Raw genomic sequence first — 19,400 nt, 5'->3', positions numbered from 1 at the left:
GACAGTGCTGAACTTTCTCCATTTGTATACAATTTGTCTAACCATGGACTGATGAACATCAATGCTTTTAGAGATACTTTTGTCACCCTTCCAGCTTTATGCAAATCATCCATTCTTAATCGTAGGTCTTCTGAGATCTCTTTTGTTCAAGGCGTGATTCACATTAGGCAATGCTTCTTGTGAATAGCAAACTCAAATTTTGTGAGTGTTTTTTATAGGACAAGGCAGCCTAACCAACATCTCCAATCTCATCTCATTGATTCGACTCCAGGTTAGCCGACTCCTGACTCCTGACAATTAGCTTTTGGAGAAGTCATTAGCCTAGGGGGTCACATACTTTTTCCAACCTACACTGTGAATGTTTAAATGATGTATTCAACATAGACACAAAAATGCCTTTGGCATTTCTGTCTTTCTATAGATGTTATAACCATGTATTGCTACCACTGTATCATAAAAGCTATGATCTAAGTGAGTTTCAGAGATTGTCAGAATATGAATGTAATCTGTTACTAGCAAATTATTGATTTTATGAACCTTGTTTCTTAAGTTACATATGTTAACTTGGGCTGTTTTTTAGCACTTTTCTGGGATGGTTCATTGTTTTCATTGCTTTACTGGGAAGATTAGCAGAAGTAGACATGCGCATGTTATTGATGTTAGTGCAGGGTGAGCTGCACAAAGTGGACTGATTACTGCATACAATAGCCATAGGATCAGCAGAGGTATTCGGGGCAGTTAGAGGGACCTTCATTAGACTACTTACATTGTGTTTTCCAACGCCTCTGGGATAATATGTAATAATATGTAACAACCAGCATATGTAGCAACGCAGTTCGCACTGCGATGCAGTGTCTTAGGCCGCTAAAGCCACTCGGGAGGCTCCTTCCAGAAAGTTTTTAATGCTTATCAATTGCCTTGCACAACGTATCAAAATACTTAAATACTACACAGGACTTCATTTAAATGTTAATTGTATTTTTTGATCAATCAATTATGAAATGTTAATTATATAAAACAGCCCATGTAATCATTTGCCAGAGAGTAGCCCCAATTGGCCCGAGCCCCAAGTAATACATTTGGGCCAGATAACTTTCACCGGAATCGTCCCCTACTCAATCCCCGCATCCTAGCCATAAGTAATACTGACAAAGGCGGCCTACACTCGGGCCACATGACGTCGGCCGAGTCTGACTCTCAGCCGAGTGCCCCCCGACTCTCAGCCGGAATCGGCCCAGATCCACTGTTACTAGCTAGGACCCCCAAAAATCATAGTACGTTGGAACAGAAGAGCGTACAGCACAGGGAATGCTGTAATAATGCTGTAATAAAGCCAACATATTAAGGTGTAGGACGACTGCCAGAAGCACTCTATAAGTCTCATCAATCCAATGAGTAGGCAGCTGTTTATCGCCCAAGTGAGGAGAAGTAGAATGAAAAGAATCAGAAAGAAAAAGGTTTTCCCTTCAACGATGTGCCAGAAAAAAAAAGATGTAGAAAGAGTATGCAGTACTGTTGAGCGTTGTTGAAGTGTCTCCAGTCCTCAGACTCAGCAGATGTATCTTCTACGACTTACTCCATGTATGCAGCCCTTTGGTGGGAGGTCATTCAACAGTGATTGATGAACTAAAACACATTCAACCACAATTCTTATCAATCCATGTCTGCTCAAAGGAAATGCATGTTCAGCTCAGCCTGGTCCCAGATCGGTCCGTGCTCTTCCCAGCTCCATCAATCATCATGGTCAATGGACCTGCTCAAACCGTCTAAACAGTTTAACCTCACGACAATCTCAGGGCTTTATTTTCAGCTGGCGTTAAGCCAGTGCAAGTGTCAAATGCACACTCCTTGGCAATTTCCTCTGGCGCTCGGCTATTTCCGATCACTTGTGCCAGGATTGGTAATTGACCTGTCTTGTAGGAGCTCTCTTGCGCTGAGGTGGGAGGAGTGGCAATATCTGATGTGTGTCGCTGTGAAACGTGCACCAAATTACCAATGTCAGGCTGTGTTGGTGGACCAACCAATACCTGGTCTTAGAGGTTACATGACTGGTTATGGCATGGATTTTGACAGAGGAAGCACAGCCTATCCAGACATGATACACACTGCCCATATGTGCATGGAACAATAGAGATGTGCTTTCTGTACCCATTAAGCTTGTATTTAGAAACATCAAAAATAGTTTTTACCCAATTAGTTTTAATTGATTCAAAACCAAGCATAGCCACCCCTCCTGTTTTAGTCCTGCCCAATGCATTCGCCAAGTAGTCAAGTCTATCGATAAAGGGTCCCCTTTCAAACAAATCTCAATTGACAAAGCCGTGTTAGACGTTTGGGAGCATCAGAGATGTGTGCGGACATCCCCTTTAAATCTGAAGGCTTACATTATTTAAGCCAGCTACTGTCATTATTTTGGATGTACATAAAACCACTCATGTAGGCTACATGTCCATATGCTCATCATGGAACGAGCGATGAGCTGATGCATGTGACCCTATTTAGAAGCATTTAAGTTATTTTCCTGTAACCGTTGCTTGTTTCCCCTTTCTTGTGATCAAAACAAAACAAAACAAGCCTTCAGTAGGCTACCCTTACCCTATTATAATGAAAGCTGTTTCAACAGCAATGCGTCGGGTGTATTTCTTGTCCTGGCCATGCATTAGCAAAGGAGCCTAACCATGAAAGGTTTCTAAATTAGGCTTTTGCCGTCTTGCTTTTGCATTATTCACAATTCACATAGGCCTACCTGCAGTGCACACTCCATTTGGCTTGTATCCATCCCCATTTCCAAAGAGCGCCTCTTGTCAGGTTACAAAGATGCGCTCCACCAAACACATTTCAATTATTCAGTCATTTAACGCCATATCAACGGTAGGCCTAGGATATTTCTTGCTTATTGAGAACGTTCCTCGCATGGACAATACCATTTATGGGAACCTAGACTTTTTTATTTGAGGAGCAGGGCAGTGCTTCGACATGCCCTGCATATACTCATTGGAGCCAATTTCAACTATGTTGACTGTCAACACTCCAAACATATTGAGCAAACACTGGATGTATTTTATATTTATATATTGTTATTACTCGTTACTGTAACCTATGCTATTTAATAAACCGTAGTATAATAAACTGTAGTATAATGGACTCAATCAGACTATTCCCTGCCCCCAGCGGAATTGGAGTTGATGACAATGAAAATTCCGTCAATAACCTACCGAACTTGAGACAACAGCATGCATTATTAAGCCAAGAAACGCATTGATTGGTCAGTGAGTGGCCAAACCCTCTCATACCTCCAATAAATGTTTTCATCAAAACCCAGCCCTTTCGCGCCACCGCCAGGTATTGAGCTCATAATTCCCGCTGTGAAAAGAGCAAAAATATTTCTGACTCCCCCAGACGTATAGTGCTACTGCCAGTGCTAAGATTTGCCTTTGTGTTAGGTTTGTTAAAATAGAGTCCTCCGTGTTCAAGTCGCAGGTTTTGTAAAGAATCACTGATTGGATGTTGATCAGAACATTAATAATTCCATTACATGGTTAAAAAAGTGTCTTGTGACAGCCTCATGCTCAACACCTAGAGCGTCACAGTGCAGGGTCGTATTCATTATTGCACACCACACACAGTACAATGACAAAAGTTAATTCAAATCTTATGGAAAGACGCACTATGCAGAAATCTCTCCACCATTTGCTGATTGCTAAAATTCTAATAGTTTGCTGAATTTCATTTTATGTGACAAAACAAGCAAGTATAGTGTAGAGACTCATTCTACCATCTAAACCGCTGTGAAATATATTTTTAATCACAAAAAATATTGTATTTTCAGCTGTTTAAAGCTGGTGTACAAAACCGAAACGTAAAAGACACAAAACTAAACTTAAGAACGGGAAGCATAGAAATAGCTCACATAGAACATGTATACCAATTCTTAGACTTGCTTTCAATGAGAAGGACAGATCTATTGTTATGCAGGTGAATGAGGACCCAAAAGCGACTTGGCGAAAACAGAGTCTTTAATCCAGTAAAGTAAATCTACAATCATAAAGCATAATTCCACTCGTAATGACGAGAACAGACTGGAGACTCGATCATGAACTGCAGGTTGCCTCGGGAAGGCACTTGAACGTAGCAGACTCAGACACCTGCTCACCACGCAGCATCTGAGGGAAACACGACACGACAGGGCGATACACAGACACAGCACGGTGAACAATAGACAATGATCCGACAGGGCAGAAACGGAAAACAAGGGGAGAAATAGGGACTCTAATCAGGGGGAAAGATAGGGAACAGGTGTGGGAAGACTAAATGATTGATTAGGGGAATAGGAACAGCTGGGAGCAGGAACGGAGTGATAGAGAGAAGAGAGAGAGGGAGGAAGAGAGAAAGAGGGGAACGAACCTAAAAAGACCAGCAGGGGGAAAACGAACAGAGGGAAAAGCAAAATGACAAGACAAAATAAGACAAAACATGACAGTACCCCCCCACTCACCGAGCGCCTCCTGGCGCTCTCGAGGAGGAACACTGGCGGCAACGGAGGAAATCATAGATCACAAACGGTCCAGCACGTCCCGAGAAAGAACCCAACTCCTCTCCTCAGGACCGTAACGAAAAACGATAAAAAGGGAAACTAGGGTACTACTCTAAAAAAAAAATGAGACACGGGTAGAGAACTGAAAGCTTTAGAGCAAACAGGACCAAACAGGCCAGGAGAGTAACAACTAGGGACAGACTGAGACACAGCAAGGGCAGGAACAAGAACAGGAGAGATGCGATGGCAGGGAACAGACTGAGACCCAGCAAGACCAGGAGCAGAAGCAGAAAAAAATTACCAGACTTCTTCTGCGCGCAGTCTGAACACGCAGCCACGAAACGGCGCGTGTCACGCTCCTGAGTAGGCCACCAAAACCGCTGGCGAATAGAAGCAAGCGTACCCCGAACGCCGGGATGGCCAGCTAACTTGGCAGAGTGAGCCCACTGAAGAACAGCCAGACGAGTAGAAACAGGAACGAAAAGAAGGTTACTAGGACAAGCGCGGCGACGCAGTGTGCGTGAGTGCTTGCTTAACCTGTCTCTCAATTCCCCAGACAGTCAACCCGACAACACGCCCAACAGGAAGGATCCCTCGGGATCGGTAGAAGCCACAGAAGAACTAAAGAGACGGGATAAAGCATGAGGCTTGGTGTTCTTAGTACCCGGGCAATAAGAAATAACGAACTCGAAACGAGCGAAAAACAACGCCCAACGAGCATGACGCGCATTCAGTCATTTGGCATAACGGATGTACTCAAGGTTCTTTTGGTCAGTCCAAACGACAAAAGGAACGGTCGCCCCCTCCAACCACTGTCGCCATTTGCCTAGGGCTAAACGGATGGCGAGCAGTTCGCGGTTAGCCACATCATAGTTACGTTCCGACGGTGACAGGCGATGAGAAAATACGCACAAGGGTGGACCCCATCGTCAGTATCGGAGCGCTGGGACAGAATGGCTCCCACGCCCACCCCCCGACGCGTCAACCTCAACAATAAACTGTTTAGTGACGTCAGGTGCAACAAGGATAGAAGCGGATGCAAAACGCTTCTTGAAGAGATCAGAACAACAATCATATGACCGGTGAGGAGGAAGGGAGTTGGTTCTGGACCGACTGAAGACCGTGCGCAGACCATGATATTCCACCGGCACTCCTGTCAAATCACCAGGTTCCTCCTGAGAAGAGGGGACAGAACAAACAGGAGAAATAGCAGACATTAAACACGTCACATGACAAGAAACGTTCCAGGAAAGGATAGAATTACTAGACCAATCAAAAGAAGGATTATGACACACTAGCCAGGGATGACCCAAAACAACAGGTGTAAAAGGTGAACAAAAAATCAAAAAAGAAATGGTCTCACTATGGTTACCAGATACAGTGAGGGTTAAAGGTAGTGTTTCATATAATATACTGGGGAGAGGACTACCATCCAAGGCAAACATGACCGTGGGCTCCCCTAACTGTCTGAGAGGAATGTCATGTTCCCGCGCCCAGGCTTCGTCCATAAAACAGCCCTCTGCCCCAGAGTCTATTAATGCACTGCAGGAAGCTGCCGATCCGGTCCAGCGTAGATGGACCGGTAAGGTAGTACATGTACTTGACGGAGAGGACCGTCTAGTAGCGCTTATCAGTCGCCCTCCGCTTACTGATGAGCTCTGGCCTTTAACTGGACATGAAATGACAAAATGACCAGCGGAACCGCAATAGAGACAGAGGCGGTTGGTGATTCTCCGTTCCCTCTCCTTAGTCGAGATGCGAATACCCCCCAGCTGCATGGGCTCAACACCTGAGTCAGTGGGGAAAGACGGTAGTGTCGGAGAGAGGGGGAGACACAGTTAACGCGAGCTCTCTTCTATGAGCTCTATGACGAAGATCTACCCGTCGTTCAATGCGAATAGCGAGTTCAATCAAAGAATCCACGCTGGATGGAACCTCCCGAGAGAGAATCTCATCCTTAACCTTAGCGTGGAGTCCCTCCAGAAAACGAGCGAGCAACGCCTGCTCGTTCCAGTTACTGGAGGCAGCAAGAGTGCGAAACTCTATAGAGTAATCCGTTATGGATCGATTACCTTGACATAGGGAAGACAGGGACCAGGAAGCTTCTTTCCCAAAAACTGAGCGATCAAAAACCCTTATCATCTCCTCTTTAAAGTTCAGATAATTGTTAGTACACTCAGCGCTTGCCTCCCAGATAGCTGTGCCCCACTGCCGAGCCCGACCAGTAAGGAGTGATATGACGTAGGCAATCCGAGCTCTCTCTCTTGAGTATGTGTTGGGTTGGAGAGAGAACACTATATCACACTGGGTGAGAAAGGAGCGGCACTCAGTGGGCTGCCCAGAATAACATGGTGGGTTATTAACCCTAGGTTCCGGAGGCTCGGAAGAACCGGAAGTAGCTGGTGACACGAGACGAAGACTCTGATACTGTCCTGAGAGGTCGGAGACCTGAGCGGCCAGGGTCTCAACGGCATGCCGAGCAGCAGACAATTCCTGCTCGTGTCTGCCGAGCATCGCTCCCTGGAACTCGAGAGTAGAGTAGAGAGAATCCATAGTCGCTGGGTCCATTCTTGGTCGGATCCTTCTGTTATGCAGGTGAATGAGGACCCAAAAGCGACTTGGCGAAAACAGAGTCTTTAATCCAGTAAAGTAAATCTACAATCATAAAGCATAATTCCACTCGTAATGACGAGAACAGACTGGAGACTCGATCATGAACTGCAGGTTGCCTCGGGAAGGCACTTGAACGTAGCAGACTCAGACACCTGCTCACCACGCAGCATCTGAGGGAAACACGACACGACAGGGCGATACACAGACACAGCACGGTGAACAATAGACAATGATCCGACAGGGCAGAAACGGAAAACAAGGGGAGAAATAGGGACTCTAATCAGGGGGAAAGATAGGGAACAGGTGTGGGAAGACTAAATGATTGATTAGGGGAATAGGAACAGCTGGGAGCAGGAACGGAGCGATAGAGAGAAGAGAGAGAGGGAGGAAGAGAGAAAGAGGGGAACGAACCTAAAAAGACCAGCAGGGGGAAAACGAACAGAGGGAAAAGCAAAATGACAAGACAAAATAAGACAAAACATGACATCTATACCACATGTAAATTTGGTCAGGTCGCCCAAAAAGTTACATACAGTTAATTCGGAGTATTCAGACCCCTTGACACTTACACATTTTGTTATATCACAGCCTTATTCTAAAATGTTTTACATTATTTTACACACAATACCCCATAAAAACAGGTTTTTAGAAATGTTTGCAAATTTATTTTCAAAAAATGAAATATCACATTTACGTAAGTATACAGACCCTTTATTCAGTACTTTGTTGAAGCACCTTTGGCAGCGATTACAGCCTTAAGTCTTCTTAGGTATTACACTACAAGCTTGGCACATCTATATTTGGGGAGTTTCTCCCATTCTTCTATGTAGATACTCTCAAGCTCTGTCAGGTTGGAAGGAGAGCCTCGCTGCACAGCTATTTGCATTGTCTTCACTGTGTAATTAGGGTTGTTCTCCTGTTGGAAGGTGAACATTCACCCCAGTCAGGTCCTGCGTGCTCTGGAGCAGGTTTCATCAAAGCTATCTCTGTCATGTTTTGCCATTGGTTATCATGTCTTGTCTCTGTGCTTCCCTTCTATTGGTTTCCCTCTGCTGGTCTTATTAGGTTCTTTCCCTCTTTCTATCCCTCTCTTCCCCTCCCTCTCTCCCTCTCTCGCTCTCTCTCCTTATCGTTCCGTTCCTGCTCCCAGCTGTTCCTCATTTACTCTTTTCACACCTGTCCCCTATTTTGCCCTCTGATTAGAGCCACTATTTCTCCCTCTGTTTTCCGCTTCTGTCCTTGTCGGATCCTTGTATGATGTTCGCTGTTCTGTGTCCTTGTCTCGCCCTGTCGTGTTTTATCTTCTTCAGATGCTGCGTATGAGCAGGTGTCTTAGTCTGCTACGGTCGGTGCCTTCCCGAAGCAACCTGCAGTCTATGGTCGAGTCTCCAGTCAGTCCTCGCAACTACGAGTGGATTTCAGTTTTTCCTGTTTTGTTTTCTCCTTGATATATCCAGGATTATTACTTTTGTCATATACTGGAATAAAGACTCTGTTTTCGTTAAGTCGCTTTTGGGTCCTCATTCACCAGCATAACAATCTCTGTACTTTGCTCCTTGTATGTCTCCCTTGATCTTGATCTTGATCCTGATCCCGGTCCCTGCCGCTGAAAAACATCCCCACAGTATGATGCTGCCACCTCCATGCTTCATGTAGGTATGGTGCCACGTTTCCTCCAGATGTGACGCTTCGCATTCAGGCCAAAGAGTTCAAACTTGGTTTCATCAGAACAGAGAATCTTGTTTCCCATGGTCTGAGAGTCCTTTAAGTGCCTTTAGTCAAACTTCAAGGGGGCTGTCATGTGCTTTTTTTACAGAGTAGTGGCTTCTGTCTCACCACTTTACCCTCAATGCCTGATTGGTGGAGTGCTGCGGAGATGGTTGTCCTTCTGGAGGTTTCGCTCATCTCCACAGAGGAACTCTGGAGCTCTGTCAGAGTGATCATCAGATTTTTGGTCACCTTGGTCACCTCCCTGACGAAGGCCCTTCTCCCCTTCTCAGCTCTAGGAAGAGTCTTGGTGGTTGCAAACTTCTTCCATTTAAGAATGATGGAGCCCACTGTGTTCTTGTGGACCTTCAAAGCTGCAGAATTTTTATGGCACCCTTCCACAGATCTGTTCCTTGACACAATCCTGTCTCGGAGCTCTATGGACAATTCCTTTGACCTCATAGCATGGTATTTGCTCTGACATGCGCTGTCAACTGTGTGACTTTTTTTAGACAGGTGTATTCCTTTCCAAATCATGAACAATCAATTGAATTTATCACATGTGGACTCCAATCAAGTTGTTAAAATGTCTCAAGGATGATCAGTGGAAACAGGAGGCGCTCAATTTCAAGTCTCATAGCATAGGGTCTGAATACTTAAGTAAATAAGGTATTTCAGTTTCATTATAGGGTATTGTGTGTAGATTGATGAAGGAAAAAACAATTGAATCCATTTTAAAATAAGTAACAAAATAAGTAACAAAATGTGGAAAGTCAAGGGTCTGAATACTTTCCAAATGCACTGTATTGCAGCTTTAACACTATTTTGGGGTTTATATGGTCCCACCCCTATTTTGTGTTAAATTTCCTTGGGTCATGGTGTTGATATTTTTGGAGTTAAACGACACTAAATTGAGTAAATATCCAACTCTCAGAGTTGCTTAAATTTTACTCCAATTGCCATTTTACTAGTTTAGATGTTGTTTTTAATCAACTCCCTTCCATTTGACTATTTTCTGTGTTGTTTTGAATTAACAATCAACTACAGCAGAGTACATTTCTTTACTTCCTTTGAGTTGTAAGGGTGTAAAGCCTTACTTCAATATTTCTTAACATTTCTGGTGGTTTGCAATGTGATATCCAATCTCTGTTGTAAGCCAAATTGCAGGAGATATCCCGCAGGTTCAAATCAACCTGCAACTGTTATGCAGGTGAATGAGGACCCAAAAGCGACTTGGCGAAAACAGAGTCTTTAATCCAGTAAAGTAAATCTACAATCATAAAGCATAATTCCCCTCGTAATGACGAGAACAGACTGGAGACTCGATCATGAACTGCAGGTTGCCTCGGGAAGGCACTTGAACGTAGCAGACTCAGACACCTGCTCACCACGCAGCATCTGAGGGAAACACGACACGACAGGGCGATACACAGACACAGCACGGTGAACAATAGACAAGGATCCGACAGGGCAGAAACGGAAAACAAGGGGAGAAATAGGGACTCTAATCAGGGAAAAAGATAGGGAACAGGTGTGGGAAGACTAAATGATTGATTAGGGGAATAGGAACAGCTGGGAGCAGGAACGGAACGATAGAGAGAAGAGAGAGAGGAAGGGAGAGAGAAAAAGGGGAACGAACCTAAAAAGACCAGCAGGGGGAAAACGAACAGAGGGAAAAGCAAAATGACAAGACAATAAGACAAAACATGACAGTACCCCCCCACTCACCGAGCGCCTCCTGGCGCACTCGAGGAGGAATCCTGGCGGCAACGGAGGAAATCATCAATAAGTGAACGGTCCAGCACGTCCCGAGACGGAACCCAACTCCTCTCCTCAGGACCGTAACCCTCCCAATCCACTAAGTATTGGTGACCCCGTCCCCGAGAACGCATGTCCATGATCCTACGTACCTTGTAAATAGGTGCGCTCTCGACAAGGACGGGAGGGGGAGGGAAGACGAACGGGGTGCGAAGAAAGGGCTTGACACAGGAGACATGGAAGACAGGATGGACGCGACGAAGATGTCGCGGAAGAAGCAGTCGCACAGCGACAGGATTGACGACCTGGGAGACACGGAACGGACCAATGAACCGCGGAGTCAACTTACGAGAAGCTGTCGTAAGAGGAAGGTTGCGAGTGGAAAGCCACACTCTCTGGCCGCAACAATACCTTGGACTCTTAATCCTACGTTTATTGGCGGCTCTCACAGTCTGTGCCCTGTAACGGCAAAGTGCAGACCTCACCCTCCTCCAGGTGCGCTCACAACGTTGGACAAACGCTTGAGCGGAGGGAACGCTGGACTCGGCAAGCTGGGATGAGAACAGAGGAGGCTGGTAACCCAGACTACTCTGAAACGGAGATAACCCGGTAGCAGACGAAGGAAGCGAGTTGTGAGCGTATTCTGCCCAGGGGAGCTGTTCTGCCCAAGACGCAGGGTTTCTGAAAGAAAGGCTGCGTAGTATGCGACCAATCGTCTGATTGGCCCTCTCTGCTTGACCGTTAGACTGGGGATGAAACCCGGAAGAGAGACTGACGGACGCACCAATCAAACGACAGAACTCCCTCCAAAACTGTGACGTGAATTGCGGGCCTCTGTCTGAAACGGCGTCTAACGGGAGGCCATGAATTCTGAACACATTCTCGATGATGATTTGTGCCGTCTCCTTAGCGGAAGGAAGTTTAGCGAGAGGAATGAAATGTGCCGCCTTAGAGAACCTATCGACAACCGTAAGAATCACAGTCTTCCCCGCAGACAAAGGCAGACCGGTAATGAAGTCTAGGGCGATGTGAGACCATGGTCGAGAAGGAATGGGGAGCGGTCTGAGACGACCGGCAGGAGGAGAGTTACCTGACTTAGTCTGCGCGCAGTCCGAACAAGCAGCCACGAAACGGCGCGTGTCACGCTCCTGAGTCGGCCACCAAAAGCGCTGGCGAATAGACGCAAGAGTGCCTCGAACACCGGGATGACCAGCTAACTTGGCAGAGTGAGCCCACTGAAGAACAGCCAGACGAGTGGAAACAGGAACGAAAAGGAGGTTACTAGGACAAGCGCGCGGCGACGCAGTGTGCGTGAGTGCTTGCTTAACCTGTCTTTCAATTCCCCAGACTGTCAACCCGACAACACGCCCATAAGGAAGAATCCCCTCGGGATCAGTAGAAGCCACAGAAGAACTAAACAGACGGGATAAGGCATCAGGCTTGGTGTTTTTGCTACCCGGACGGTAAGAAATCACAAACTCGAAACGAGCGAAAAACAACGCCCAACGAGCTTGACGGGCATTAAGTCGTTTGGCAGAACGGATGTACTCAAGGTTCTTATGGTCTGTCCAAACAACAAAAGGAACGGTCGCCCCCTCCAACCACTGTCGCCATTCGCCTAGGGCTAAGCGGATGGCGAGCAGTTCGCGGTTACCCACATCATAGTTGCGTTCAGATGGCGACAGGCGATGAGAAAAATAAGCGCAAGGATGAACCTTATCGTCAGACTGGAAGCGCTGGGATAGAATGGCTCCCACGCCTACCTCTGAAGCGTCAACCTCGACAATGAATTGTCTAGTGACGTCAGGAGTAACGAGGATAGGAGCGGACGTAAAACGTTCTTTTAGAAGATCAAAAGCTCCCTGGGCGGAACCGGACCACTTAAAACACGTCTTGACAGAAGTAAGAGCTGTGAGAGGGGCAGCAACTTGACCGAAATTACGAATGAAACGCCGATAGAAATTAGCGAAACCTAAAAAGCGCTGCAACTCGACACGTGACCTTGGAACGGGCCAATCACTGACAGCTTGGACCTTAGCGGAATCCATCTGAATGCCTTCAGCGGAAATAACGGAACCGAGAAAAGTAACGGAGGAGACATGAAAAGAGCACTTCTCAGCCTTCACGTAGAGACAATTCTCTAAAAGGCGCTGTAGAACACGTCGAACGTGCTGAACATGAATCTCGAGTGACGGTGAAAAAATCAGGATATCGTCAAGGTAGACAAAAACAAAGATGTTCAGCATGTCTCTCAGAACATCATTAACTAATGCCTGAAAAACAGCTGGCGCATTGGCGAGACCAAACGGCAGAACCCGGTACTCAAAATGCCCTAACGGAGTGTTAAACGCCGTTTTCCACTCGTCCCCCTCTCTGATGCGCACGAGATGGTAAGCGTTACGAAGGTCCAACTTAGTAAAGCACCTGGCTCCCTGCAGAATCTCGAAGGCTGATGACATAAGGGGAAGCGGATAACGATTCTTAACCGTTATGTCATTCAGCCCTCGATAATCCACGCAGGGCGCAGAGTACCGTCCTTTTTCTTAACAAAAAGAACCCCGCCCCGGCCGGAGAGGAAGAAGGCACTATGGTACCGGCGTCAAGAGACACAGATAAATAATCCTCGAGAGCCTTACGTTCGGGAGCCGACAGAGAGTATAGTCTACCCCGAGGAGGAGTGGTCCCCGGAAGGAGATCAATACTACAATCATACGACCGGTGAGGAGGAAGGGAGTTGGCTCGGGACCGACTGAAGACCGTGCGCAGATCATGATATTCCTCCGGCACTCCTGTCAAATCGCCAGGTTCCTCCTGAGAAGTGAGGACAGAAGAAATGGGAGGGATGGCAGACATTAAACACTTCACATGACAAGAAACGTTCCAGGATAGGATAGAATTACTAGACCAATTAATAGAAGGATTATGACATACTAGCCAGGGATGACCCAAAACAACAGGTGTAAAAGGTGAACGAAAAATCAAAAAAGAAATAGTCTCACTGTGGTTACCAGATACTGTGAGGGTTAAAGGTAGTGTCTCAAATCTGATACTGGGAAGATGACTACCATCTAAGGCGAACATGGGCGTAGGCTTGTCTAACTGTCTGAAAGGAATGTCATGTTTCCGAGCCCATGCTTCGTCCATGAAACAACCCTCAGCCCCAGAGTCAATCAAGGCACTGCATGTAGCACCCGAACCGGTCCAGCGTAGATGGACCGACATAGTAGTACAGGATCTAGATGAAGAGACCTGAGTAGTAGCGCTCACCAGTAGCCCTCCGCTTACTGATGAGCTCTGGCCTTTACTGGACATGAATTGACAAAATGTCCATCAAATCCGCAATAGAGGCACAGGCGGTTGGTGATCCTCCGTTCCCTCTCCTTAGTCGAGATGCGAATACCTCCCAGCTGCATGGGCTCAGTCTCTGAGCCAGAGGAGGGAGATGGTTGCGATGCGGAGCAGGGAAACACCGTTGACGCGAGCTCTCTTCCACGAGCTTGGTGACGAAGATCTACCCGTCGTTCTATGCGGATGGCGAGAGCAATCAAAGAGTCCACACTGGAAGGAACCTCCCGAGAGAGAATCTCATCTTTGACCACTGCGTGGAGTCCCTCCAGAAAACGAGCGAGCAGCGCCGGCTCGTTCCAGTCACTAGAGGCAGCAAGAGTGCGAAACTCTATAGAGTAATCCGTTATGGATCGATCACCTTGGCATAGGGAAGCCAGGGCCCTAGAAGCCTCCCTACCAAAAACTGAACGGTCAAAAACCCGAATCATCTCCTCTTTAAAGTTCTGGTAATTGTTTGAACAATCAGCCCTTGCCTCCCAGATAGCTGTGCCCCACTCTCGAGCCCGGCCAGTAAGGAGTGAAATGACGTAAGCAACCCGAGCTCTCTCTCTAGAGTATGTGTTGGGTTGGAGAGAGAACACAATATCACACTGGGTAAGAAAGGAGCGGCACTCCGTGGGCTGCCTGGAGTAGCAAGGTGGGTTATTAACCCTAGGTTCCGGAGGCTCGGCAGGCCAGGAAGTAACAGGTGGCACGAGACGAAGACTCTGGAACTGTCCAGAGAGGTCGGAAACCTGAGCGGCCAGGTTCTCCACGGCATGGCGAGCAGCAGACAATTCCTGCTCGTGTCTGCCGAGCATGGCTCCTTGGATCTCGACGGCAGTGTTACGAGCGTCTGTAGTCGCTGGGTCCATTCTTTGGTCGGATCCTTCTGTTATGCAGGTGAATGAGGACCCAAAAGCGACTTGGCGAAAACAGAGTCTTTAATCCAGTAAAGTAAATCTACAATCATAAAGCATAATTCCCCTCGTAATGACGAGAACAGACTGGAGACTCGATCATGAACTGCAGGTTGCCTCGGGAAGGCACTTGAACGTAGCAGACTCAGACACCTGCTCACCACGCAGCATCTGAGGGAAACACGACACGACAGGGCGATACACAGACACAGCACGGTGAACAATAGACAAGGATCCGACAGGGCAGAAACGGAAAACAAGGGGAGAAATAGGGACTCTAATCAGGGAAAAAGATAGGGAACAGGTGTGGGAAGACTAAATGATTGATTAGGGGAATAGGAACAGCTGGGAGCAGGAACAGAACGATAGAGAGAAGAGAGAGAGGAAGGGAGAGAGAAAAAGGGGAACGAACCTAAAAAGACCAGCAGGGGGAAAACGAACAGAGGGAAAAGCAAAATGACAAGACAATAAGACAAAACATGACAGCAACAGAGCATGCTGAGAAATATGACAATGAGGCCCCTCCCACATCTTTGGTTAACTCTATAGATGCAACTCCCTGTCTCTGGTTACTCTACATGGAGTTAAAAGTACTGCATCCCAATGAAGTCCAGTTATCAACACCGGGGAGCGTATCACTCTCGCGAGGGTTAAAATAACTCCCAGGAGAGTAAATTTAACCCTAATTCATTTAACACTGATTTCAACTATCCGTGATTTAGGTCTCTGCTCAACTTTACAGATTCCACGACAGAAATTAAAAGGTCATTTCCGTTTCGAGCTGACATATGGTGTAACGGCGTTCGTCTGTCGAAAGAGAGTCGGACCAAAATGCAGCGTGGTGGTTACTAATGTTCTTTAATGAAACTAATGACGATACATGAAATAACTAAATACAAAACAACAAACGGAACGGAAAACCTATTTACAGCCTATCTGGTGAACACTACACAGAGACAGGAACAATCACCCACAAAATACACAGTGAAACCCAGGCTAACTAAATATGGTTCCCAATCAGAGACAACGAAAATCACCTGACTCTGATTGAGAACCGCCTCAGGCAGCCAAGCCTATGCTAGACACACCCCTAATCAGCCACAATCCCAATGCCTACAAAAAAAAACAATACGACAACACAATAAACCCATGTCACACCCTGGCCTGAACAAATAATAAAGAAAACACAAAATACTAAGACCAAGGCGTGACATATGGAGCGTTTACTGTGAATGTAGTCTCCACTAACGCAAGAACATTGCCTTTTTGATTTCAATCATGCTGTAAAGCTGAACTTCCGCGATGCGGATTGAATAGAGCCCTTACTGTGTAGTAAATAGTTTTGCAACAGGTAATGAAAACAAGCCTTTCTTATTTGTCAGCTTCAGCTTCAGCTTGTCCCTCTCAGGCAACAATGAGATGCAATTCTGGGTGGCAAGGTTAAGTGGTCAATAACATGCCTACTTGTTTCATTTGGAGCCGGTGGTTGTCATGGAGCCTTTGGATTCAGGATACCATGTCACAGAGATGCCCATTAAACACATTTGGCCTAAGTGATCCTCTCATCTTACAGAACACACACACACATGCAGACAGCTGTACATACAGACACATATCTGTCCTCTTCTTGATCTTTTCCCCCATATTGTCTTCCTCATCTTCTCCTCTCCTGTCCCGCAGTATAAAGATGGTAAGAAGCTGAAGCCCAAGCCCAACTACAACAGTGTGGACCTGGCTGAGGTAGAGTGGGAGGACATAGATGAGACAGTGAGTAATAGCAGTAATAATAATACATAGATCTTCTATAGCGCTTTTCTAACAACCCAAAGATGCTTTAGAATAAACGAAAACGATAAATGAGTGAGGCTGGGTATAAAACAGGAAGGAAACACGGAATACACATGTACAGGGGCGGGCTTAGCGATTTGGGTGACTGTTTAAAAATTCTGTTAATGGGATTTTTCCCAGGGATATTACCTGCAATGATCATCGAAAATATTTATTCTATGTACGATTTTTATTTCAGGTTATTTTGAACTACAGCCTATATGAAGTTGTTCTTAACACATTTGCATTAAAAATCAGTCAGTGGGGTCGTTTCATTTGATACCTCTGAAACATAGCAAGGTTCGCCCTTGCACATATACTGTACATACTATATCACATTATTCACTGACAACACAATTAATATTGTCAATACAGTAGAACACCTGTACCTAATTCTAGGTATGAATGTATTGTTCTGGGCTTTAACTGTGCTGGTAAGGCAAGTGAACACAAGTTCAACAGAGATTGTGTTCATTAATGTGTCTGTTCTTTCCAGCTAAGGACAGCCATGGTGAAAGGGGAGACAGGCACTCTGTCCTTAAATGTGAGAGCATCAGTAGACAAAGCGGTAAGTGAGACCTCGTGTGTGGGGAGATTAAACGTGGCTCAGTAGTTTATGTAAAAACGATTCAATAATGTTGATTGTAACAACTGTCTCACAACGCATTTCAAATGTTTTATTTACAACAGAAAAGGCCTATGTTCTTAACAAATGACTATTTCTACACAACCATCAACGACACCCCATTCAGGTAAATGTGATACTAGGTTAGTGAGTGTGGAATGTTGGCCTATTAGATTGAATGAAGTCATTGAACATCTCACTCCACATTGTGCCTTGTGTATTTCCCTCCACAGTTTTGGTATGGTGCTGACCAGGGGTCACGGACAGCTGATGTTCATGGGGACGGTCTCTGTGGAAGAGGGTAAGTGCCATTGGCCACTCTCACTGCCACTCATCTACTGCATAACAATCTGGTTTATTGACTGGCTTTCATCCAATCTCCTCTCAGGCCTGCATGACCTGACGTCCCCTGATCTATCCATAGCCGCTGAGTGGTAAGCATAGATAAATTAATGAAAATTGGACAATAATATTATATATTACAGAATGTTGGAGTGTAACGCTTAAATGATTGAATTGCAATAATCTAAATCAATGGGTATTGAACTCTAATACTCTAAATGATAGAGTATTGGACTGTAAAACTTCATTGGCCTTTAATGGCCCTTGGACTTAATAGAGTGAAAACCCCTCATCCATTCAGGGTGTGCTGTATCCTTTCTGTTCAGGACATACTGTGAGACAGACATTGACCCTCACCACCGCAAATACTCTCAGCTCCAGGCTGTCATTCACTACCTGCAGGGGAAGGAGCCTGACCTGGAGTGTGAGTACTGTCTCTACAACCTGCTCCATCCTCCAAAGACAACCATTTATTCAACGCTAACCCCAATGCGAATGTTGCCCTAACCCTAAATTCAAACCTTTTTTTGTGGACCCACAGGAAGACTAGCGGTTGAGAGGGCATCGACCAATGGGGATAATAAAGACTATTATTAAGACGAATAAACAAATATAATATCAGGCAGATGTCCGGCTTGATGTTGACAGTGTCTGTGACTTCCAGGTGACGAGGTGCTGCTGCAGCAGACCCTGTTTGATGCTGTGGTGACAGCCCCCTTAGAAGCCTACTGGCAGGCAATAATGCTCAATGCATCTGGGTAAGACTACAGAATTGTTATTTTCACAAATGTCATTTTATGTTAGCTAGTACTTGTTTGTGTGTGTGTTGTGTGTTTGCGTGTGAGCATGAGTATGTGCATATGTGTGTGCATGTGTGTTCAAGTGCATTAAAAGACCCATCTGTGTATTTGTGTATGTTCAGGATGGAGGCGGGTGTGGAGACAGCCTTCCTGGGAACTCGCTCTGGCATCATCCGGCTGACCAGATACACCGGCATGGAGACCAGGGTCGCCAAGTGAGTCAAACAACCTACATTATATTATACGTTCACTGTGTCCTTTGAGCCCATATTCATTAGCACCAAATTAAAGAAACAGGAAGGCACTACCTGAACTTGCCCAATAAGAATCAATGTTTTTTTGCGTTGCAAAACATTTTGCTACACTGTGCACTAATGAATACGAACGAGGAATTTGATCTCTCTTAACTTCCTGCTCCATAGGAAGTTCCTGACTCCAACGGATAAGGACAACCTGTTCACCATGGACCACTTCCCCCTGTGGTACCGTCTGGCCATGGAGAACCCTCCCGGAAGATTCCTCTACTACATTCCGGTGGAGGACAATGACAAGACAGGTACTGTAGGCTTACCATGTGATCCATGGTTGAGTTCAATTCCTAGCCTGGTCACACATCTGTTTGTGCTGTCTTACCAACCCGTGTCGTGACAATGGCCATAGGTGTTGGTAAGCCGACCTGGCACCAGTCTAGTGAATTCTGTCTTCTACCCAGTCAATTTAGGAATTGAGTGGAATCACTATTGAGAAATGTCATAATCAAACCCAAACTGGCAGGAATTTTAGCTGAATTGGCTCTAACTCTAATATACAAACATACAATAGGTCAGAGGTTAACTTGCGTACCATGGGCCCACAGGCTCTTGCATAAGTAAAATCAGGACTATGCCTCTACTGCCATTCATTCTCATTAGACTGGTTTGGATTTCTCCCTGACCAATATGGCTGCC

The 19,400-nt window shown here is 45.9% G+C and overlaps 1 protein-coding gene across 2 annotated transcripts in view; it reads left to right on the top strand.

The window, feature by feature from the left end:
- Positions 1–19,400, top strand: part of LOC124038732 (voltage-dependent calcium channel subunit alpha-2/delta-4-like) — an 87,172-nt gene that overhangs the window by 34,327 nt on the left and 33,445 nt on the right. For both annotated transcript variants that reach the window (XM_046354816.1, XM_046354811.1), the window contains exons 15-23: positions 16,540–16,626; positions 17,183–17,254; positions 17,377–17,438; positions 17,545–17,612; positions 17,700–17,745; positions 17,980–18,077; positions 18,318–18,411; positions 18,576–18,668; positions 18,876–19,009. In XM_046354816.1, coding sequence (XP_046210772.1) covers positions 16,540–16,626; positions 17,183–17,254; positions 17,377–17,438; positions 17,545–17,612; positions 17,700–17,745; positions 17,980–18,077; positions 18,318–18,411; positions 18,576–18,668; positions 18,876–19,009 — 754 coding nt within the window. The remainder of the gene's footprint in view (positions 1–16,539; positions 16,627–17,182; positions 17,255–17,376; positions 17,439–17,544; positions 17,613–17,699; positions 17,746–17,979; positions 18,078–18,317; positions 18,412–18,575; positions 18,669–18,875; positions 19,010–19,400) is intronic.

The sequence above is a fragment of the Oncorhynchus gorbuscha genome, linkage group LG01, assembly GCF_021184085.1.
Source record: "Oncorhynchus gorbuscha isolate QuinsamMale2020 ecotype Even-year linkage group LG01, OgorEven_v1.0, whole genome shotgun sequence".
Classification (NCBI taxonomy): Eukaryota; Metazoa; Chordata; class Actinopteri; order Salmoniformes; family Salmonidae; genus Oncorhynchus; species Oncorhynchus gorbuscha.
Note: the sequence above shows the minus strand (reverse complement) of the source record. Positions and strands in the feature narration are given on the sequence as shown.